The sequence below is a fragment of the Brachyistius frenatus genome, unplaced genomic scaffold (genome assembly GCF_029030835.1).
Source record: "Brachyistius frenatus isolate BFR_SWC_R1_liver_20210118 unplaced genomic scaffold, ASM2903083v1 Contig_85, whole genome shotgun sequence".
Lineage (NCBI taxonomy): Eukaryota > Metazoa > Chordata > Actinopteri > Embiotocidae > Brachyistius > Brachyistius frenatus.
Window position 1 is genome coordinate 292,321 of NW_027210684.1, and position 24,265 is coordinate 316,585.

Sequence of the window (24,265 nt, forward strand, 5' to 3'; positions counted from 1 at the left end):
TGTTTTGTTCTGGTTGAAAAAAAGAGAATAGAAGAAGGGAATAGCAGGTGAAAAATTTGGAACACAAACATAAGTACACGACAGTACTTAAAACACATCCAAATGCATGCCAGCATGACAAGAAGCATAATACACAATGCAGAGTAAATGAAGAGATGCTTACACACACCTGCAACACACACGCACAGCAGCATCAGAATTCATGCCTTTACTCAAGCTGCTGAGCAGATTAGTGTGACACAGCACCGAGTATCTGCATGCTTCATGCTGCTTCACGCTGCTGATGCTTGCCGGCGTGCCTGTTAATCTGTGTGTACGTGACTGTGCTGTGTATCTATTTGGGCCTGTGCATTCAGTTTCATGTGTTTGTGCTCCAGACTCAACAAGCCTTCAATGGGCGTCTAAAAATAGGCAGCTGATGAAATATTAAAACGTGTCAATCGAGAACGCTGGTCACGAAGAAAAAACACTCAACTTTTTGTCTCGGTGTGCGTGACAGATAAAGAGATGCAAGTTTATCCGGGTCACATACAGGTATATGCAGATGTGCTGTGTGTTCATGCATGAGATCACAGGTCAGGTGTGTGTGTGTGTGTGTGTGTGTGTGTGTGTGTGTGTGTGTGTGTGTGTGTGTGTGTGTGTGTGTGTGTGTGTGTGTGTGTGTGTGTGTGTGTGTGTGTGTGTGTGTGTGAGTGTGTGTTCACTCAATTCTGAGTAGATATTGAAATTCACAGGCAGGGACCTTCTTGTGGCACCCCATTAAATTCCTTCTAATACAGCCCATATCTCTACTTACAAACACACACATACTCCTTCACATCAGATGGATTCAGTGGAGCCTTCGGTGTTTGCCATCTGAGTGATAATGTATTTATGAGGCCCTTTGCTTCCCTAAAGGCTACACTACCCATATGAAACACACCTAAAGTGTCAAACAAAAACTGTGGAAAACATCCCCTGCCTTTGTACACACACATCAGGGTTCGTGTGCGAGAGTGTGTGTGAATCCATCTGAAAGAGGCCTGTAGCACACAGCCCTGCGTTGCATGATGTGTTTTTGTATGCCTTTTGTGTGTATGTACATGTGTATGTGCCCAAGATGAGCCTATACAGGACATGGAGGCCTTGACCTAGTAAACTCAGCAAGCACCCTTAGCTTAATATCACATTTTAAATAATGCAGAATCACCAGCTGCACCGCCTACAGAAGCCGTTCTCGGCACTTTTAAGGGACCTTTTACTTTGGTTGAGCTTTATTCCCCAACGCTCTTATCTGGAGTAACTCCATTTTGCCATCAGCCGCTGATTTTATCTGTCCTGTGCAGTGGATATTGACTGCTGGCACTGGGATTTGTCTCTTCTTTAATAATCACAAACAAACAAAGTGTTTTTGTCTCCAATGCTGATCTTTTTTTTATTTTGAGACTGCTAGGTCATCAGCGGAGATTAAAAGGGCAGCCACTATTGATAGAAGACAGCTGGAGAACTCTTTCAATCCATAGTGCAATTTAGAATCTATATAATGCAGTAAAGTTATTTTCTAGTGCATTTCATTGCTTGCCAGAAAGACTGCAGCAGAAAAGCTGGCTGTGCTGTACTGTATATACACTGCAGCTGAATGCATGCATCACTGCAGCTCCCGTGGGGACATCACATTTTAAATCAGTTTGGGTACAAAAAAAAAGAGTTTTATTTCTGTAATTAAAGCCGTTTATTAGGCACATCATCGCTATCATCACCGAAAGCGAATTAATCAAGAGTGCATCAAAAATGAAACAGCACTTTAAGAAATGTAATGGGAGAGTTTTTGGCTCATGCACAAGCTTCCCGTCCTTCTGAAATATTCCATTAATTTCACTCCAGACTTTATAGACCATTCAGCCACGTTCACAATTTACAGACTACAAAACATTGTGTGGTTTGCAGATGCTTTGTCGTTATGTTTCATGCGTGTGTGCTATCATTTGCATGTGTCTTACTTATGTGTTTGATTTGAAGCATGTTTGCATGTGAACACAGGACATTAAATGATCCATTTAAAGATCACAATATAGCAAATGCTTTAGTAACACAAATGAGGCTGCGTGTCAACTTGGCAATGAAGCCTTTTACGTTGTTGTGCTTCGACTGCTCAGTGTGTAAGTGTGAACCTGCTGTTAACCTTTTTAACTCTGCTCCAACGCCGTCATCAGCTAGTTTACCCTCCTCCCTTTCTCATCTCAATGAGCCACACCGACCAATCGCACTTTATTGTTTATGATCTGAGAAAATAGAGACTACCGACCAAATTGACGGCACCTCGATGTCCCTCAATGATAAGTATAGGGAGATGCAAGTGATGCTGACAGGATGTAAGTGAGTCATACAAAAATTGTAGGTGTGTTTGAAAAATTGCTTTAAAACACTTTTAAAAACTTTTTGCAAACTACATTTCATCATTTACGTTTTTATAAAGTTACAAGTTGCACTCTTTAACAGCAACATGAAATGGATTACATCAGTGCATCCTTGAGTGTGAAAGTTTCCTTGTTGGCGTCATTCATGGCAGCACATTTGTGTCGTTCTTTCTACTGAATAATAAAGAGAAGTCTGAAGAGGAGAAAGAGAGGCAGGTAGGAGAGAGCGACAGAGTGAGGAAGGAATTCAGGAATGGAGTGTAGTGATGGAGTGATATTTAAGGGTCACAGAGCATGAGAGGAAGAGAGTGGAGAGAGTAACATAGTGAGTAAAAAGCAAATGGGTGTTTTAAAACAAGAGGACAAGGGATTCTGTTTAATTCTATTTCAGCTTTCCGTTTGACCTTTCTTACCTTGACTTTTCTTATTCTCATTTCAAGATCTGTTACATGCAGTTCTACTTGTTGTATTCACGTTCACTCTTTCTCCCCATAAAAAAATAAATACTTTGTATAACACGTGGGATGTAAACGGGGTTACAAAACACCTTCAAGGCCACGAACAGAATAAATCTTTACACAAAGACACTGTTACGAAAGTGCGAGTCGTGTGAAAATAGTTACATAAAAGCAACTTGACAGAAGTGAAATCGAGTTTTTTGACAGTATTCGAAAAGTTAGTTTGACGTTACCTCATTAAACTTTTCTCCTACTCCAAACCCCAAATCTTCCAGTCTCATCTTTTACAGGAAAACAGTTTTACATAGAAGAAACAAGGCTTGTGTCTCAGCATTGTGTTCCACAGACTGAATGATCGCATCCTGTTATGTTGCTCATCTTCCTTCTTTAATCCATCTCTTGGTTTTATTTTTCTCATCAGGGCAAGGACTCTTGTCCCAAAGCGCTTTGCAGCTCAACAACCAGGATGCCTATGCAGCAGCAGGTTACCATAGTAACCACGGGCTGGCACTTGGGGAATCAGTCACAGGCCGAAGCGGGCAGGTCGGAGGGGCAGTTCACAGCTACAACCAGGTGATTCTTTCTCTTTATCTCCATTTTATCATCTCCTACTTCTTCATCTCCTTCTTCCTCCTCTTCCACATGCCTGTTCTGTGGCTTTGTTCTGACTGCCAGTCCAAATCAAGTCATATCAAGATTGTGTCCGGATTGTTTTTTGAAAGCAAAAGAAATACGTTAAATGTGAGTTTTACAAATCGGATCCAAACCACATTTGGAGGTGATTTGAAAACCGATTCCCATCAGACTTCTACAGATGTGTCGGTCCGGACTATCTGGTGGCTCAGATTGGATTTATTGCATCACTGGCAACGTGACTCACGATGATGACATCATTTTCAGACTGATGGAGTGAGCAGAATCTATAAAACCACAAGCAGAGTGTAGATTTTGGTGCTATGGAGGGCAGACGTAGAAAAACATTGTTGGCATTTTGCTTCCATGTTAGAAAGCACATGTAGTTACATGTATGTCGTTACCACAGCAACCAATGCAGATAGGTTGGGGATGTCTGACCACAGCAAATCTGATCCGCTCACTCACAAATAGCTGTGCTGACAGTTTGCCCCGAGGATTTGCTTTCAGAAATAAATCCAATGTACCTGCAGTCTGATCGCAGCCTGTGTTCTAAGCCCCTCTCTCTTCTCCACCCCCGGTTCTATGCGCTATCGTGGTCCACTCTCCTCATGCATTTATTCACATCTATCTCCTCCCCTTCGCTCCCCCTCCGCCTGACCCTTCTTTTCATGTTTCTCTACACTCTGCTCCACCTCCTCTAGGTGACATCCAGTCGTGCAGCTGCCCAGTTAGTAGGCGCAGACTCTCCCTCGCAGTCCCAGAGAGACTCATTTGCCCAGCAGGCCCTTGGCAGCGCCTTCCACATGCCCACCGAGGGTGGATCTGCACCTGTTGGACCGTCCATGTATTACTCCTGTGCTACTTTGCCTGCACAGGTACAAATCCCTGAAGAGATAACGGTGATGCTTCAGCTGTTGTGTGATGGACACTCCCTCCACTCCTACCTCACAATGCTGTAACCCAGCTTTAAATCACTGCAGGCAGAGAATATTGAAGGGTTGTATGTATTGACGGGATCATTTCTGACACACTAAAGGAGGATTACTGAAAATATATCTCCGGAGTATCAAATATACATTCCTGTTGGCTTTAAATATGGCTCTGTACAGTTTGTTTCCTGCTTTGGAGAGGATGACAGCTATAAATCCACAACCCTGAGTCATTGAAAAAAAAAAATCTAAATATCCTTAAATCCATAAAGTTCCAATCGGTTTGTCAATGACAGACTAAACACAGTTTCTTAGCTACATGGATGCAGTGTGTTTAAATAGGAACATATTTTACATGTAGATCACTAGCAGAGAGGTGGGTAATACTGCAGAAGAGGATTGATATGTAGTGACAAAATTGAGTAATTTTGGGGCAAAATAAATCTGTGCAAATTTTTTAGACAGTTTTTAATGGTCTTGATATTACAAATAGATCTCTTTAACTAAATGTCCCCACTGTGGGATTAATACAGTCTTATCTTATCATATCTTATCTGAACGATCTGTAAATTAATTTTTGAGATAGCTAACAAGCAAATAAGCTTGCTAACAGTCAGTTCAAAAGTTAGTTCACTTCAGTATCTTTATATAATGAATGAAATGAGAATGTGTTTGGTTTGCCAGCGTACTTATTGTTAGCTTTCGAGCTTTATTGGTTGATCAAATAGCCACAGTAGTAGTCTCTATTTCACCAAGCCTCTTGCATTACATATTTTACAAGAATGTAAATATTAAATGTTCTGTTGCACTTATTTCGTGAGAAGCGTTTTAAGTATGCTAATCCCAGCTGACTACAGATGCCTTTGTTTGCAAAAGCTACAAGCTACAGTATTTTTCAGAGCCATGTATTAAACCAAGCAGCAACATCCGGGGCTGGAAAATGAAGCCGACGTGGAAGTGCTAAAGACTGCAGTTCCTCAACTGGCCACCTGAGGCTTTGCTTTAAGAGAGTCAATCCCCACAGACCGCCATGTTAAAATGGCCAATTTTACAGCAGATAAAAACATGTTTACAACCTGGTACCAAAACATTTTTGGTCATTATAAGCATGCCCTGCTCATGATAAGTGTGCGGTGAATGTTTATACTACTTATCCGTTTGTGTTGAATTAAAGCTAGAAGTTAAGCAATATCTGTCCACTTTGATGGAGTCACAGATGTCTCCAAGTGCTGACTGCCACTGACTGTCTCAACCACACAGGCAGGAACACTCCTCATTGATGGTTTTAGAAATCGGGCTTCATTCAGACTGTCCCAGTTCCACCCAGGCACCACTTTTAACATTTTGGATTAGCCAAAAGTTAGGTGGAGTCAGACACCGCCAAGATGGCTGTCGGAGCCACCCATGTTGAGCTTTAAAACAGCTCATCAGAAAACCTACTGATGACGTCACGGAGGGTTAGTCTATTTGTTCATAGTCAGCAACTGTTTGGTGGAGTACTCCTCGAAGAAGAAAATGAGAAAACTCTTATGAAAGTTTCTGCAGCTTGCAAAGGTGCAACATTAGAAAATCCAAAACTCAGTGAATTTTTGATCAATCATTCATTATCAAAAGGCAAAGGCTTACAGTCCACCAAATCTCCGTCAACTTCCATGTGAGTTTTTGACCTGCTGCTAACAGACAAAGATACACATATCAAGCCTTTTGTGCACAAATGTAAAAATCAGGGAACCATGCAACACATCCTGCTGCTGACATTTGAGTCTTAAGTTGCAGAATATTAAACCACTCAGCTATTTTATGGTGAACTAATTCCCCAACAAACTATCAGTTAAATTTTTGATGGATGTTGTCATTGTGTTCTACAACATGGGCCCACTTTTTAGGTTACTGAAATTACAGCTATTGTGGTCACAAATGAAGAAACGCTTATTCTGTGTTTTTACTCAGAGTCTATCAGAATTGCAAGCTGGACCAACAGTACAGACTCGGTGCAGCAAGCTTACATCAAATTCTGACCTTTTAGGATATGATTTACTCCGTTATTGCTTATTTTGCTGCGCTGTGATTAATTCATTTTCTGGGCTCAGAGTTTAGCATTTCAAGAACACTGTGTTAATCATGGCTTTTTAATTTAAACAGATTTACCGTCACTGCTGGACTGTATCAGCAATTGGCAGCATCCTCACTTCTGCATGTCTTGACCACGCTCATCCCAAATTAACAGAGCATTTAAAATTGTACCTTTTCGCTCTGCAACTCCATGACCTTGCAGATATTTCTGCAACGTATTTCCACATTTGGCACAAAAAGAAAGAAACATCTTCTGACTTTGGAGGGTTTTGGTGCCACATCGCTCGCAGTCACATTTCAAGTTCATTTGGTTGTATAACTTCCGAGTCATCGCTTCATGTTTGGTCTGATAACCCCAGCTCTTCATCAGGATGTTATCGCAGATTAAAGTTTCTACTCTCTGGTTTTCCAGCTCCGGGGGGAGTTGTTCATCTCTCTGAAAATAATGATATGAATAAGGGGCGAAGATGAATATTTAAAGTGAGTGACATTCCCCTTTAATGAAGTACAAATCTTGTATTACAGCGTGTGAGCTCCCCTCTGCAGGCGGTGGGATCCCCTACCAAGCTGCAGCGCCTGGGTTCAGCCTCTGCTGACATGCCCAGCTACGCCACGCTACAGAGGGTGTCCTCGCCAAAACACTCACCCAGCCGACTCGCCAAGTCCTACAGGTTGGTTCAGTTTCAGTCTGAACAAACAAAGCCTCATTGTTCGCAGCACATTACGTGAGAATTTTACGATCCCCAAAGCTCAAAAGAATACATCTGCAGGAGGTCGATACGGTTGTTGATCAATACCAATGACTTCACAATTACTTCACGTCTGGCTTTAAAAAAAACACATTGTGGCTATTACCTCAGCCTGCCTTAATTTGAATATAAACAGTCTCAAAGTAATGTGGGTATTACAACAGATGTACTGCGGATTCTATTGGCTCTCATAAAGTACTGAATCCATGGTTAAACTATTAAAAACACCCTGAACACGATGGTAAAGATTTCCGTTCCCTTGTTACATTTTGAATGACTTGAGCGTTGGTTGCGTTAGTTTCATTAATTATTGACTCGTAATTTAGAAAATGGTATTTTTTTGCACCAAAAGCTTTTCCCTCCTGCAGGCAATTAAGGTCACTACGAACTGTCTTCAAAGTTCGATGTATTGATTTGGATAGCTTAGTGCTCCACTCATGACCAATAAAATCTTTGCTGAAACTCCTGAGGCACCGCTTTTACACTGAATAAAGACAAACCCCGTGATGAAGTGGCAGATGTTGGTGGGACAGTCTTTACAAGCTCATGCTGTGTAACCAAATGACAGAATGGAAATTCCCAAAGTTTCCAAAGATACAAATTATGGCAGGCTGGATTTGTGGGTAATGCTTTTAAAAAGAGGACATCTTGAATAGAGCTGTTTAATGGAATCATATATCATATTTGTTTTTACCTGTTTGCTTATGTAAAGACCAGCAATTAACAACCCTACATCTAATGTACATGGCCCGCCTAACTAATGCTAATTTGTTTAATGTAGGTTAAAATTTCTAAAACAATAAAAAAACATTGTATAGTTTTATTAAAGAGTTGAAAAGTCTGATGCTCAATATACATAATACAGATGACTTTACCTCGAATGTATTAAAGTGTTCACTGACCATGTCCAGTATGTCATTGGTTTTCCAATATAATGTGTGCTTCTGCAATACAATACTGACTCACATCAACGAAGGCTAAATTCTGCTAGTTATGGTATCTACCTTATGAATTTGATGTTTAGTCTCTCAGAGCACTTGGATAGGTTTCAGCAAAGATAATTATTTTGGTAAATATAGAAAAAGTAAACAGTGACTCAAAGCAAGAGACAGTGTTTACTTTATTAATGTTTAAGGTTCCTTGAACGTCCAACCTCAAGCAGCAGTCTCTTTCCCACAATGCACACCAACAACTCCCCTGTACCTTATGTAGTAACTAGCTGTCACATTTCCTTTGCTTTTACCTACATTTCCCATGAAGCAAATATTTTAAATCAGTTCCTTCTTGCCCAGTTTGAGCAAATTTCTTTCAAACTCCATGTCCCTTGTTGTAACACAGGCTTTTTGCAGTTGAAGTTCAAAGTCCAAACAGAGCCACTAGACTTTTGATCTGTAACATTGTTTTAATTTCCTTTAGAGTTTGTGGCTTTAGAGAATTCTTCAGTCTCTTTCCCTCCTCCTGCAGCACCTCATCGCCCATCAACATGGTAGCATCGGGCGCCGCCGGCTCCTCGTCCCCGCTCTCCATGGCAGCTTCTCCAGGGGGAAACCACACCTCGTCGCCCATCCACCAGCTCAGCTCCGTGGTGGGAAGCTACGCCACCCTGTCGCCCACCAAGCGCATGCTGCATCACATCGGAGCAGACAGCTACAAGATTTCCCACGAGCTGTACGCTAACGCAACCCTGCAAAGGCCCGGTAGCCTGGCAGGTCGAGGTAAAGACAATCCTTTTATTACTTTTTTATGTATGGTTGTGTGAAATGCAATGTTGTCATATTGTCATTTTGTGGAATGATTTATTTTAGTTTAACATGTAGATAGGTAGTTCTCAGCTGGCCTGACCTCGTGACCTACATTTTTCCTTAACAATTAAGTCGCAACCTAAATTTCAGAAATCAGCAGCTCATATTTATTTCATTAAAAAAACAGTTCAGTAATACACACTGATGTTATGTACTATTTAACATGAAACATACAATGGAGTGTAACAAAAGTGCAACTATAGATAAAAACCCAATGAAACAAAAAGACAGACTTACCTCATTATAAACCTGTTTACAAATGCTCAAATGAGAGTTAACTACTGCATCATGGGAGATGTACGTCCTTCAAAGTGAAAGCGTAGCAGCAGAAGTTCTGTCGACTTCAAAATGAAAGTCTGACTTTTTCCCCTCAACTTTTTTATTTCACACATACATCCATTCAAAATGGCCCCACTACCTGCTTTTAGGTCACAACCGACCACTTGAGAACCACTAAAGTAAACCACTGATATTTCAGTTTGTTTTATTTGTCTAAGATTGTTCTTTGACTGACACCTACCTGTTATTATTTTTGACATTTCAGGATTTATTTGTCCGCAGCATTTTACTGTTCAAATTAAATTTTCCCTTTTTTTTTTTAATTTCATCTCTGGGTTTATTAATTAGAGGTTTCATTAAGTACCCTTCACCTTGAGCACAAAGATGTGGAAGAAAACACGTGTTACCAAATATCTCATTAAAATGGCATGAGGTTTTATCTAAGATTTATTAGATTGTTAATGTTCTTATGAATTTCTGAACAATTTAAGAATGAGATCAATTGTTTCCACTCTGGACCTTTAAAAGAGAACAAAAAGAATAAAAAAAAACCTCAAATTAACGGCAGAGTCTGGTTTTGTTTTATTGGGCTTTTTTTTAAACTAGAAGAAAATGTATCTCTTACATAGTCATGTATTAATTTGCTTATATGTTTTACTTCTGAGCCTGTGGTTAAATGGCTATTGTTTTTATTTATAGTGTGTAACAATCGCAAAAAAATAGTCCAATACACAAAAAAGCATTTCTTTGTGTTTTACAAATTGCTTCAAAAGACTACACTGACTGAAGGACCCTACAATGTGTTGTCAAAGTTGTCGTTCAGTGGCTGCCTTGATATCCCCAGAGAAAACTTCTAATCATTCGTCCACTCATCAGTATGTGTAACCTCAACCATCTTGTTTTCTCCAGGCTCCAGAGGGTCCTACAGCAGCCAGCACAGTCACCTGGGCTCTGAACTGCGACCCCTGCAGTCCCCTGAACACCACATCGACCCCATCTACGAAGACAGAGTCTACACCAAACCCAACCTCAGAGGACAAGGTGAGCAGTGATGGCAGGTGTGGTGGTAGAGGTTAAGTGTTTGGGGTGTCGAGGTGATGTCTACGAGTAGTGTGTTTATAAATACCAGAAGACAGGCGGGAGACAAGAGGTTTCACAGATGGACGAGCTGGAAGCAAAGAACGAATAGACAGTGACAGGCAACAGGTGAGCAGAGTTTTCATAAATAACGTTGGCATGGTAACAGCTTTGCATAATTTGTAGAACGTTAATAAACCACAAAAAATACTGGCAATCATCTGTCAGCTCTATAGTTTAATGTAGCATGTTAATAAAACCATTATGTCCCCATCATTCTAGAGGTTAAAGGGGCCCTTCACCCATTGTACACATCAGGTCTATTACAATAGTCATAGTGTGTACTACTCAACCAATGAAAAATGTTTTGTAATGTCTCCTGTTGCTCTGGTGGGAGCTGTCTAAAGTCTGAAAAAAAATAACCCTGAAGATGTCATCAGGCTTGTCTCAGCTTGGGCTTTGCAGCGAGACTGTTTTTAATAGAAAGCCTGTGTTACAAACTGAGACATAGAGTTCAAAAGACATGGGCATGTGACGTTTAATGAAAGAGCTGCATCATGGGAAATGTTGTATTCAACAGTTTTTTCAAGCTTTGCCTAAAGAAGGGAACACAGGATATCACTCCCTGTGCAGCTTCGATTTTGACTTATTCTTCTTTTAATGCATCTCTTGCAAGCATCCTACCTAAATCACTGCATACAAGCATTTTCACTTTGTAAATACATTTTTAACCATCAGCCTACTTTTATCGAATAAAACCTTTACAAACGTGTCTTATTAACGAGGATTTAAAAAAAAAAAAAAAAAATGTGGCAGAAACAAAAAATTTGATCTGTAGATTTCACTTAATGTGCAACACTTGGAGTAGATAATAGTGGGACTGAAGACAACAACAAAAATTCCTTAAATAGTCATAACTATAAATAGCTGCAGTGTGTTGTAAATCATGCACTCACTGAACCATTTCAAAATCAAGGAGTAAAAGAAAAACATCATGTGATACCTCGAATAAAGCGGTCTCAAACGGACACAGCATGGAGCAGTAAAAGGCTCAGTCTGGTTCCACTCAGAAGATAGTTGCTTTTAATGGTGCGGTTTTATATTAAAGGCTGATGTACTTTAGAGATTTCCTCGTTCCATCTGATCATGTAGCACTATTTACCAGATCAGGTAGGCAAATCCAATTGAGGTCTCAATGGTAATTTGTCTCTCAGTCACAGTCTGTTAACTAATTAGTTTCAAGGCTGAAAATTAATCTCAATTAATCCCATGGGCGTTAGCTTGGGTGCTTTGAAATCAAAGCAAATCAACCGTGTCCTAAAATGTTGTTGACGCCGTGCCGCCGGTTTGGTCGGCTCAACGGTGAACGTTGCTGTGGAGAGAAAAACAGACAAAGCTTTTACTGTCATCCACAAAGTTTCATTCCAAAATATAGAGTTTCAAACTGATAATTGAAAGATTTGAGGTCATTTCTGTCATGTTGGCTCCCCGTACACACTGAGAGCCACTTTGATGCATCAATCACCATCCAGCTGTGCGCATGAGAATGTGAGTCACGACAATGCCACAATGCCACATTGTCTGTCAAATGCGTTTTTTTCTATTGAAGCCTGGCTAACTTTCAAGGTCAATTCAAATAGTTTGAAAATGATGAAGAGAATTGGAAACAAGCTGCCGACATTTTACACCCGACTTCACATCACAGGTGAATTTCCTCAGGCCTTGTCGTGGTCTCTGTTGTGATCTAGTTACACACACACAGAGATGTACCACGCACACACATAGAAATGACCTCCCTCAGAGCTCGCCAGTATACCCTTGACTGTCGCACTCAAATGGTTCCTGAACTTCTGTTTAACAAGGGAACAGTTCCTGTGTTGTCTCGTGTTGTCATATCTTTACAAGGTTTGAACTACCAAACAACAGCCCTGAGGTCCCTCACCGTCTCTCTGAGGGGATTCGGTATCATTCATTTGATGGTGTGTTTAGTAGTATGCACCACATGTCAAAGTATTAAACTGATAGCACTCTCACATACACTAAAGATGGATCTACCGCTAGCACCAAATTAGCTTAGCACAATAGGCTACGGGCAACAGGGGGCAAACAGCTGGCCTGCATGGCTCCGTTCAAAGGTCGGCCGAACAAGTTCCACAGCTATCTTCTCGTCTTCCCCAAGTCTACTTGTAGGGCAGATATTTGTGCTTCGACTTGATTTCACATGGAAACAAGAGTGTATTAAAGAATCAGACCAATATGGGCAAAACATTTGGAAAATCCATGTTTTTGAGTTTTAAAGTTTTACAAGCTTTTACATGTGACCGTATTTCTATTTTATTTGTCTGTTTGAATTTGCTGCTCCAGTCTTTATGTAAAGTTTTTGTTGTTATATTTTTCAAATGAAAAATAAGATTATTTGGTGAGTTCACCTTTTCACCTGATATTATCCCATCTGTTTAAGTAGTCACTGCATTTTGCTTTATTTGTTTCATGACTTTTGCTTTATATATTCTTCTCCTTCCTCTTATTTGTTTTTCTCCTTCCACTTCTTTTCTTCTGTGCCATCTTGTTCCATTGGTGCTGGTGTTGCTGCTCTGTACACTTGTGTGTGTATGTGTACGTATCCCTGTGTTTGGGCTCGTGTTTGGTTGTGATTTCTTAATCCTCCACTCCCGCTGCGCTCTCCTCGGCTATATTGAACCCTTAGTGGTGAACCAGTTGTACCAAGAGGTCCTCAACTATCTGCTCTTTCCCTACGCTCCTCTTCCCGCTTTAGCCCCGCCTTCCCCCGGTGTCGACCCAATCCCCTTGCAGCGAACGGGAAGCCAGAGCGCCGCCGGCACCTTTCAGAGAGGCAGCTTCGCCACAGGAGGTGGGGCTGCTGACTATGCCAACCCTTACCGCACTCTGCAGTTTTGCCCGTCCACCGAGTCGCCTTACAGCAAGTCGGGCCCCGCCCTCCCTCCTGAGGCCGCCTTGGGCCGCTCTCCATCAGTGGACAGTATCCAGAAGGACCCAAGGTGAAAAAAAAAAAAGCAAGCTAATCTTACTTAAAATCAGCTCTGGCTTGTTGATGAAGACCTTTGTTCTGCTCCCTTTCCACTTTCACTGAACTTACTGAGGGCCAGATTCACCAAATTCAACCTGATTTTTTTTAAATAAAAAAATACCATAAACCTGGAAAATGTTTGACTTTCATAATGAATGTGTTCAACTGAAAGCCACGAGAGTGTCAAAGTTGGACACTGTGACACCAACAAGTTTATTGCACCTGAGCAGATAATTGATTGCCAGGCTTTGACAGTCGAGTGCAGTAAATACTGGCTGAATCTGGGCTTGAGTATGAGGCACACATCATGCCACATCTTCCACTGTCCTCTCTAGTTTGCCTGGTGTTGGAGCTTGTTCACGCTGCTGTATGAATGCCAGCACACACCTCTGGGTCTAATTTAAAAGTTTGCTATCGGTGTGAGGAGCGGAGTACTTCTCTGTCAGTGGCAATCAGTCACATTCTGTGCAGTATGTAGACACAGTTAATGCGGAAAGTGTGCAAGAAGTCTGCTTTTGGAAAAGGACATCTTTGTGTACGAGTGTGGGTGTGTGAGAGACACAGTGACAGACTGAAAAAAAAAAAAAAAAAAAAAAAAAACAGTAAGAGGGACACACAGACAGCGTAATAGCTGTTTTTATCACTTTTGTCCTAGTTCAAATCAGGTTTGAAATACTATTCCAATTGTGTCTCGGATTTGTTTTTCTTTTTTAGCCTCCTTCTGACTAATGACTGCACAGACTAGCTGTCAACGATAGAAGAAGCCTAATTAAAGTGTCTCTGTGACATTTCAGCTCAGGTGTAAGCAGCAGATAGTTTTTTTTTTAAATATATATATATAATGAGGAAGTCACTTTGTGTTGAATTGCTTATTACTTTGTAACATTTGGAAAGTTGAGGTATCTTACCGTGTCATTAGAACAGGTGACTTCTGTTGTTGTTGTTATTGTTGTTGTTGTTGTCGTCATTGCTCTTTCCTTCACCCATTGTCCAAGTGTTTATTTCTCTGTGCACATTGCACTCACATTGTCTGTCTGGTCACTCTTTTGCTCCGGCATCATTGTTGTGTAGCTTCCACACATCTGCACTGCTACATTTAAAGGACTGACTCGCAATGCATGGCATTTTGCTTTACACAACATGTTGCTCACAACATGCACACTCACCCTCTGCACCATCTGGAGCTATTCAAATAGCTTATCGTCCTCGCTGCGTTAAAGGGAGGGTCCCCCAAAATGTCTAATTACAGTCTGATCCTGCAGTTCATCAGCTCACAGAGGAAACGGCTGTGAAAGTATGTTAAAGGATAAAACTGATCTTATACTACATCTTTCTTACTGTTGACAAATCCCATTCAGAAAGTCCAACTGTTCCTTCCTTTTCTGTGACCACCCAGGCTGCTGAACACATTAACCCTAAAAACAAAACACTGAAAGGCTCATTGTTTTTTTTTTTTAAACAGCTGCTCACTGTAGCTTTTCGTAAATATTTCTGACTCAAAGGCAAATAATGCTGCAGAGGTAAATATTTACAAAAGTAGAACAGTTTATATGGGAGTGAGACAAAGCTCAATACTCAAGTTCATTGTAATGAAGGTTGTGCAACGCTGTGGCTCACTGACGGGTTTGTATAGTTTTTTATGGCACAAAGGAATCAGATTGTGGCTACAAAGGACATAAACTATGTAGGAGAACAAATATATTATTGTTTTAGTTTTCTTATCTTATTGTGGGATTTATTGACAATAAGAAAAATATAGAATATCACAAGCATTATTCAATAACATATTACGTTTTTGGGAGATTGGCCTATTAGTCAACATAGCTTTTGAATAAGTGAACACCACAATCATCCTCATTAGATTATTCCTATATTCTATATTATGACACGATGTATGCATCATCTATATCTGTATTTTTAGCATACATTCAAAAACTACCAACAGAATAAATGACTGAAAATAAAATATGTATGGTACTTTTTTTTATTATTATTTTGTTTTATTTTGTTTTTTGTTTTTTTCCTTTAAAATTGTTGCAGGTGAGAAACTGAACTCAGCACCTGCCACCAGCTCAGGGAAGGAAAGTCGACAACAAAATGCATTAAGCCTGTAAAGTAATATCTAAATTTAAATGTAACCTAATATAACCAATCTACACATAACAGGCTTAGCAGGCTTAGCTTCTCTGCTAAAAGTCCTGCTTCTCTGAGATAAAGCCAGTCACTTACAACCATACAAGAGAATTAAAATAGATGACAAAATCACCATGTATTATGTATGATATTGTCACTGACGTCATCATTCACCAGCTACGCTGACTAAAAGGCAACTGAAGACCTTGTTCCACTCTGTTTAACATCCAGTTTAGTTTAGGAAAAGAACAAGGAGTCGAGACCCTCTCTTTACCTGACATACCCGCCATCTCTCCACCACCCGCCCTCAGTGCATGTCCTCCACCCTGCCCACCTCCTTCACCATTGCCTGATAACCAAATGTTGAGAGAGAAAGACAAGTCTAGTGGCTACATATTGATTTCTATTTACACTATCATGACAGTTATTGAATAATTTGTTGCCAGACAGCCAACATATACCTCTCTCTTGTTTCTCTCTGCCTGTCCCCCCTCGATAGGTACGACCCCGAATTCCTTGTGTGGAATCAAAATCAAGCCGAGCAAAGAATGACAAAGTAATCCAACTATTTATTTATACATTATGTACATTCTGTCTATCTATCTTACCTTTGTCTCATTCACTGAATCTTTCCATCTTCTCTATATGGCACCAATATCAGACACAGATGTTAATGTCATTGGCGGCATGACAACATTTCACATTTGCATTGTCACCCATTTATTAAACAGGGATCCCTTTTTTTAGCGTTACGTGGATTCTAAATTGGAGACTAGATCAGGGTTTGACTACGTCATTGGATAACATGAGAAGGACGTCCTCTTTGACTTAAAAACACGATGAAATACGCTGTAATCTATCAACTAATCCTAACCAATCCAATTATTCATTGCCTCTTTGAAATTGATAAAAATATAGCTACCTTTTCTTACTGTGTCAGTATTCCTCATTCTCTCCTTTGGCTTTTCATCTTTCCATCCATACCTCCATCCATTCATCTACTTGTTGGTTTATTCGGTTATTCATTTGTCTCCATTGTCTGTCTGTCCAGGTGATTTCTGAACATGCTCTGTGACAGCTGTATGCATACAGTGTCATACAGTATTTGTTCAAACACTTGTTTCTGATTTTTGAGTTGGTGGTGCGGTTCCTGTCATCTCCAACAGAACGCCGATTTTCCAGAATATAGTATTTTGCTTCAAGTGAACATCTAGAGGAGTATGATGTAGACAGTTGACACTAATCAAGCATGCAGTCCAACACGAACAACCACCTAGTGAAAGCAACTTAAGTATAATGCCAGCAGTTTACCTTTTTATGGATGTGGGTGTTAAAATGTGTGGTTTTGTGATTTGTTCAGGCTCTTTTTTCCTCATTTGTCTTCTCATAGGGGTTTTGGATGCCTTTGATAAATTGCCTCTGGTTGTCACCCACGAAGCCATTACACGAACTGACAGTTCAATAGACATAAACATTGCTACTAGGACATAAACTTAGCAAACAGTAGAGGCAGAAGCACGTCAGCCACCAATACTGGCCGTATTATATGTAAAAGTCCCTCACTGTAGCTTTAACAGTACTAGCAGAGAAACAACATTAGCTGACAATGCTGGCAGAAACAGATTAGCTGTTTTTGTCTTGGAAATAAGGTCATCAATTATAAAGATTTGGTTGTCATGGTTTCATAATCAACACAAAGCTTGTCTCATCCACTACAAAGTAAAGCAATCTGACGATGCGCCTGTTTAAATGGAGGCCTGGAAATAGAGTCTGCATGGAAATAGAAAGTAAGTAAATAGCATCAGTTATTGCGCTGATGCTGTCTGCATCGGCAGCGCAAATAGATGAGGAGATATGAGGTCATTGCCACCATTTGCAGCTGGCTCACTAATGATACCTTCATTCTGTAAAAGCCTCAAACAAATAGCATTTATCTGATTTGTCAAACCAGACAATGGCACAATCTGGCAAATCAAGACATGTTACTGTAGACACAGCCTCTTATGTACTCCAACGCATTTCCTCCAGACTGCCAGTAATTTATGGAAACATTCCGCTAACGCTGAGAAAGATTTGTGCCAGACAGGATCTGACCTGATCATAAAAGTGCCTCATTTTATTTCACGCTCTTAAGCACACTGAAAATCTCTGATTCATTTTCTGTCATAGGGTTAAGAATGGACTGTGTTGTGTGTGTGTGTGTGTGTGTGTGTGTGTGTGTGTGTGTGTGTGTGTGTGTGTGTGTGTGTGTGTGTGTGTGTGTGTGTGTGTGTGTGTGTGTGTGTGTGTGTGTGTGTGTGTGTGTGTGTGTGTGTGTGTGATGGGATGGCTGACTGACTACCCTACTCAGGCTGGAAGAAATGAACGAAAGGTCAGGAGATGTCAGGCAAAGCTTAGAAACAAATAAACAAACAAACAAACAAACACACACACACACACACACACACACACACACACACACACGCACGCACGCACACACACACACACACACACACACACACACACACACACACAAACACATGCCTGCACCCGCGCACACACACAGCTCAGGAGCTTTTCACACTTTTCGTTTTCTGTTTCTTTCTCTAATTTCCAATCTGTCTCAATCTTGGTTTTATCCTCTTTCCCCTCCTTTCAAATCTACTTTTTCCTTTTCTTGTTCACATTTCTTTCCCACAATGAGGTCAAGGTGGGGTCACCACCAAACAAATGCACAATCCCACACACACATACAGTTACTTCCAGTGTTATATTTGTGTGAATGAAATTGTGACACTGAAAACTTGTTAATACAGTAATACACATGCTGACCTGTGTAACCCTCACTGCCAGTATGAATGCAAAACAGTATTACACTGGACTTCATCCAATGCCATCAAATTTCCTGTGAAAAAGAAAGTATAAACCTTTTGCATGCAAGAACTTGCAAATGAAGACCAAACTGGGGTTGAAAGTGCCGAGCCTTGATTTAGAAGTTCAGGCCTTTTATAAAGAAGAATATTCATAAGAAATCAAAAAGAAATTAAACAAAGATTGTTCTTTGAACACAATGTATGTTTTTTACCCTGCATAACCCCAGCTAGCTTCTGTTACTAAACAGAAGCTCAACAATGCCTCGCAGCTCTAAAAACCGCTTTGATTTTCACTCAGGACTTGATACAGGATTAAATAATGTTGCATGTTTACATTTCTGGAAAAAAAAATATAAAATTATATTTTTAAATCAATCCACTCTCTGTCTTCTTTGATTGACCGTTACACTACAGGAAACAGTCATGCCACTTTGGACGACAAAATAAAACAGTGAATTGCACATTTCTGTGGAAGATGTTTTCAGGTGAACGTGATCTGTGTTATATTTCCTTCCAAGGACGGACTCAGAAAACAATCCTATATTTTGTATTCAGAGGGTTTAGGACAACCAGCTTATATTGTCAGGAGTTGGAGGCAGAACTATTGTGAATTACCCATCTCTGGCTAAAACATGTTAAATTTAAGAACTGATCAGGCATTGGCATTTTCTTATAACTGTTTAATATTGCTTCAGTGTCTCCTTCAGTCAGAGAATTAACAATTACAGGCTTTTCAAAATATAGTATATGTTTATACTTATAATATTATTTTAATCAGCTAAATTATTTTCTGTTTTTTTACAGCTTTTTTTTTTTACCAATGCTCTATTGTAGATTGAGGCCCTGACATTTTTTGTGTGTTTATTCCAGCCTCATTACATGAGATGGACAAAATAAAGAACCACCGCTCATGTTATACAGTATAGTTGACAGCACCGCAGACTACAAATCTACAAAACAAAGACTACAAGTTATACCAGAAAGTTGCGAGTTGGATCAGCAATTTCTCTCCACGAGTTGGAAATATCTGCACCAGAGGAGATAATTAAACTTGCTGTAAATAAAAACATGACTCAGTAAGTAATGTGTGCTGCACTCTTATTGCTAAGTATTAAAAAATTAAATTGTAGACACATTTTTGTTTAGGTTTTCCACGTTTTTAGCAGATCTGGTCTTGTGATTATCATTTTTTGCAATCTATTTTCATATTTTAAGACTAACAGTTTCAAATTCAGATCCGATGCACAACAAAACAAACAAAATGACTAATTCTGGAAAAGAAAAAAATAGCTGGAGCTACAAGGTGAACTTCAGATCCAAACTAGATCCGTAAGCTGGTATACAAAGGTGAAGGCTCACAATATCACTTCAGAGAATTTTCCATTCCATGAAATTGGTTATTGCAGGATGCTTTTAATTATTACTGTATGCTATGTGAGGAGCAGACAACTTTATGTTTCCCCAGAGTTTTGCCTTTTAGGCAGTGATCATACAGTTGAACCAACACCTCGACAACAGTTTGCAAACAGCAACATTCTAACCTTCATGACGGTCGGATTTATTGTACAACTCTTAGACTGGATTAGGCTGAGCACATGTATATCGCTGTCAGAGAAGTTTATACACAACTGATACAGTAAAAACATGTGAAGTGAGTGATCTCATCTTAACTGCAGGCTGTTCAGTAATGAGCGGAGGACATTTGACAGAAGGAGAGAGACGGACTAACGAGAGCTGACAAAGAAAACACAATTAGCACATGCTATGGCATCACCGCAAGGACAATTACATGGACTGTTGCATTGAAGCAGTGGTGTCCATCATTAATGACTTACTGTGCTAACTGCTGTACCCATCAGCTAAACATGTTGTGGAAAGATCCCCGTGTTTTACTGGGCTGAGATAAGTTCGTTCTTTGATGCTAAGGAACACAACAGTGAGGTTTGATCTGTTCCATTCTAGTTTTCTATAAATACACTGTAATGTTTTGCTGTTAATCAGCCACCTGAAGTTGATTGATGCCCTGCTGGAAAGCGAACGCAGTGAATCAGCACCTTTGTCAGTTTGTTTCAGATTCTCCTTTCTTCTTCTATCAGTTTAATCCGCAGGTTCATTCCACCTGTCGGTCTCTGTGTCTGTCTGTGCTTCTGTCTGTCTGTTGGGGGGGATGAGTCATCAGACGCGTCTCTATTTCACCTCGCCGACAGTCCTCAGTAGGAACACACACACACACACACACACACACACACACACACACACACACACACACACACACACACACACACACACACACACACACACACACACACACACACACACCAATACACCTGACACAAATCGCATAGTTCGTTCTCTGGTTTCAAATCGCTCCGTTCCTCAAAAAGCCCTGACTCCCAGGAAATCCTTTCAGCCTGATATAGCAGCGAGCATCATGTGCCTGCAGCCCCTCACATCACAGCGCCTCACTCGCTTACGGAATACATAATTCAGAGATAGTTTATTTATGTAGCAGGTTTAATTGTTGGTTTGGTTGGCTGGCATCTCACATTGTGGTGTAAATGTTTTGGCTGTGGGTGACACAATCGGACACACACACACACACTCGCACACACACCTGGACACGTGGTGATGCAAGATAGCCCACCTGGTTGGTAAGGAACAAAGAGAAGATTGACAGTTTGTTGGTACTTTGTCTCAGTCCACCGAGTCGCCAAATGAAACGTTACACTCTCTTGAGGGCGCTCAGTCAGACTCACACAGGTGCAGACACACATCCATATACACACATACATGCATATGTGTGTGCACATGTTGTGAGAAGAAAATATATCAGTAAATACCACATTTTTCATAAAATTATGCAGGTCTTTTCTCTCTTTTTATCCTTGACTGGATTTTTCCTCTTAATTCCGACTTGTTAAAATTGCACCTATCTTCAGGATAAAAGGGTAAAGGGTTGCAGTTAAACAAACAAAACGGCTTAGGAAGCACTGAAATAATGTTGTTTATAAATAAATAAACCAGTGACATTTGGATCAGCAATTTGTTTCAGGTGCCTTGAATTTAAAATATCTGCACCAAGGAGATAATTAAAGTTGTTGTAAAAGCTTGTTTTAGTAAATCATGTGAGCTACACTCACAAAAATAAATGTCAACCAGTATTAAAAAACTGAAGGTTTATCATGTTTTTAGGAGAGCCACTGTAATGATTTGTCTGTTTTTACAATCTATTTTCCTAGTTTAAGACTAACTGCAGCTTTAAAATAGTTTCAACCTCCTCATTAAAACTCATCCAACATCAGAGCAGCGCTAAATAAACATCTGGAATTAAAAAAAAGAAAAGTAGCTACAGTTATATGAGGTGGCTGCAGGCGTTTCACCATCATGAAATGTTAGGTGACAATTATTTGTCACACAAATAATTGCTACTCACGATCTAACCGTTTTTTGTTGTGCTTTCTGTCCATCTTATTCCACTATTATTATGGCATAAGCCTAATCATAGTTTAATGATAAACATACAGCTCAGGAAGAAGAGACATGTATTGTCTGTAGTGCGTGGCTCTGAAACCAAATCCATGATGTTGATGTCAATAGATGCTCATTGAAACGTGTCCGGTTGAGTATTACAAGTTAATCGCCTTGAGATACACAGGTGGTGGCACTAGTTATCCATTTGTGTGCCATCAAACCGCACCGGAACACGATGACATCATTAAAAGAAAACTAAACAACGTAGTAAAAGAAATAGAAATCAGACATTTTTGTTGGTTCCCTCCAGCTGTTGTTAATCAGATAGAAACCATTCGAACGATTAAGCCGGATGAATGTGGTCAGCTCAAATAATTGCAATCGATTATGTGAATATGTAATACTCGTAACATGCTTACATGGCTGTCGACTTGTTAGTCAGTATATTTTGGTAAAGGACAAGTTCCCATTTGAGGCAACAGTTTATTCTGACTCACGTTACCGCGGTCGCTAGCTCACGGGTTTTAATATGTCGCTCCCTCCCGATCGCTCGACCTTGATACGCACACAGTTTTTAGTGTTCATTCAGCTTAAGAGCCGTGATAATGAAAGCACTTGGGCATTGTACCTAACTCTTATAATCGCAGGGAAAACCCCGTTTCTTGAAAATAGCTAGTTACGAAATGATTATCATCAAACATGTCATGTGAAGCAGCTTGGACAAACAAACATACGTACATACTGACATACAGAGATCTCCTACATTATAGTATGGATGCAGGTTTCCTTTGATTATGTCTGTGTGTTTTGTGAGCTTTTGTTAGGCTATACAAGGCTTTATCTTTTGAATTGTGGAGTCTGTTTTAGCTCCACTAGCCTCATAAGAAGACCTGCAGAAAAAAATAATATTTAAAATGTTTTTTAAATTTGAATTTTGTCATTTGATTATGTCTAAATGATTAAATATTTATACAACTACATTTTTAATTCTGTTTTTTAACCCATAGATGAACATTTTTATCATGTTTTTTTATTTGCTGCTAAAGATAACACGCTGTTTTGACACTGGTTAATTTAGGGATAGAGTTGTAAATGCTTCTACATAAAGAACGAACTCAAATGGTTGGACGTTTCCAGGCTAAACATCTTCAAGGAGGCATGACAAAAAACAAAAAAATACTTTCTCACTTTGTCCAATTTGAGGCCCATTAAATTCTGTTTAGTTGTCATTGTATTTTTCTGTCTGCCAGAACAGCAGCGTCATCCTAATAAGTTCCACGTTCTTCTCTTATCTCTGACAATAAAACAGTGCAAATAGTCGCTGTGTGAATACTTTTGCCCGAAATCCACAGATGGCTCAGTAGTATTTGCTCATCCTGCTGTGATGTTGTCACGCAGTGTTTGGGACGGGGAGCTCCATATACCCCTGTGTTCTCTTTTTGAGAAAACACACACACACACACACACACACACACACACACACACACACACACACACACACACACACACACACACACACACACACACACACACACACACACACACACACAGCAAAAGACATGCTGAGTAAAAAGTGGTACAGCTCCAGGCTAAACTTAGTGAATGAATGAACCATTACAGTGCAGATTTCTGGGGCAGAACACACGGCAGAGAAGACAGACGGTCGACTTTCACTTTAATTGTCAGTAGATTCTTTAAGTGTTTGTCTGCATCAGAATTTAAATGTGTTTCAGATATACAACATGTTGAGTGAATCACACTACAAGCATGCTGTAGAGTAGTTTAGTGTGTACACTGCACCCATGTATGATGAATCTGTGTATTTGTTTGTCTCTGTGTGTGAAGGCCTGCAGAGCTTCACAACCTTCAGCTCCAGGTTGAGTTTGATCTGTTGTGATGTGCAACTCTCTCTCCGGGGCTGCAACTATTCTAGGCTCTGGTTCTGTTGCTCTATGTGTGTGTGTGTGTGTGTGTGTGTGTGTGTGTGTGTGTGTGTGTGTGTGTGTGTGTGTGTGTGTGTGTGTGTGTGTGTGTGTGTGTGTGTGTGTGTGTGTGTGTGTGTGTGTGTGTGTGTGTGTGTGTGTGTACCCTTTTCTTTTCTGCATGTTTGTGTTACTTTCCCACCCGTTCATGGCTCTTGTTATATCAAAATGTGCATGCAGTAGTGTGTGTGTGTGTGTGTGTGTGTGTGTGTGTGTGTGTGTGTGTGTGTGTGTGTGTGTGTGTGTGTGTGTGTGTGTGTGTGTGTGTGTGTGTGTGTGTGTGTGTGTGTGTGTGTGTGTGTGTGTGTGTGTGTGCCACATATTGCAGGCCTGCAGGCTGACAACCATTAGAGTGCTTTAAGTGTTCGTTCAGTCACAT

At 40.2% G+C, this 24,265-nt stretch overlaps 1 protein-coding gene across 5 annotated transcripts in view; it reads left to right on the top strand.

Annotated features, from left to right (window-relative positions):
- The window catches only part of ctnnd2b (catenin (cadherin-associated protein), delta 2b), a 180,830-nt gene that overhangs the window by 94,835 nt on the left and 61,730 nt on the right, over positions 1–24,265 (top strand). For 3 of the 5 annotated variants that reach the window (XM_069709815.1, XM_069709816.1, XM_069709819.1), the window contains 7 exons: positions 3,276–3,427; positions 4,192–4,365; positions 7,018–7,163; positions 8,706–8,956; positions 10,232–10,363; positions 13,176–13,419; positions 16,081–16,137. In XM_069709815.1, coding sequence (XP_069565916.1) covers positions 3,276–3,427; positions 4,192–4,365; positions 7,018–7,163; positions 8,706–8,956; positions 10,232–10,363; positions 13,176–13,419; positions 16,081–16,137 — 1,156 coding nt within the window. The remainder of the gene's footprint in view (positions 1–3,275; positions 3,428–4,191; positions 4,366–7,017; positions 7,164–8,705; positions 8,957–10,231; positions 10,364–13,175; positions 13,420–16,080; positions 16,138–24,265) is intronic. The other 2 variants (XM_069709817.1, XM_069709818.1) reach the window with 1 other exon arrangement.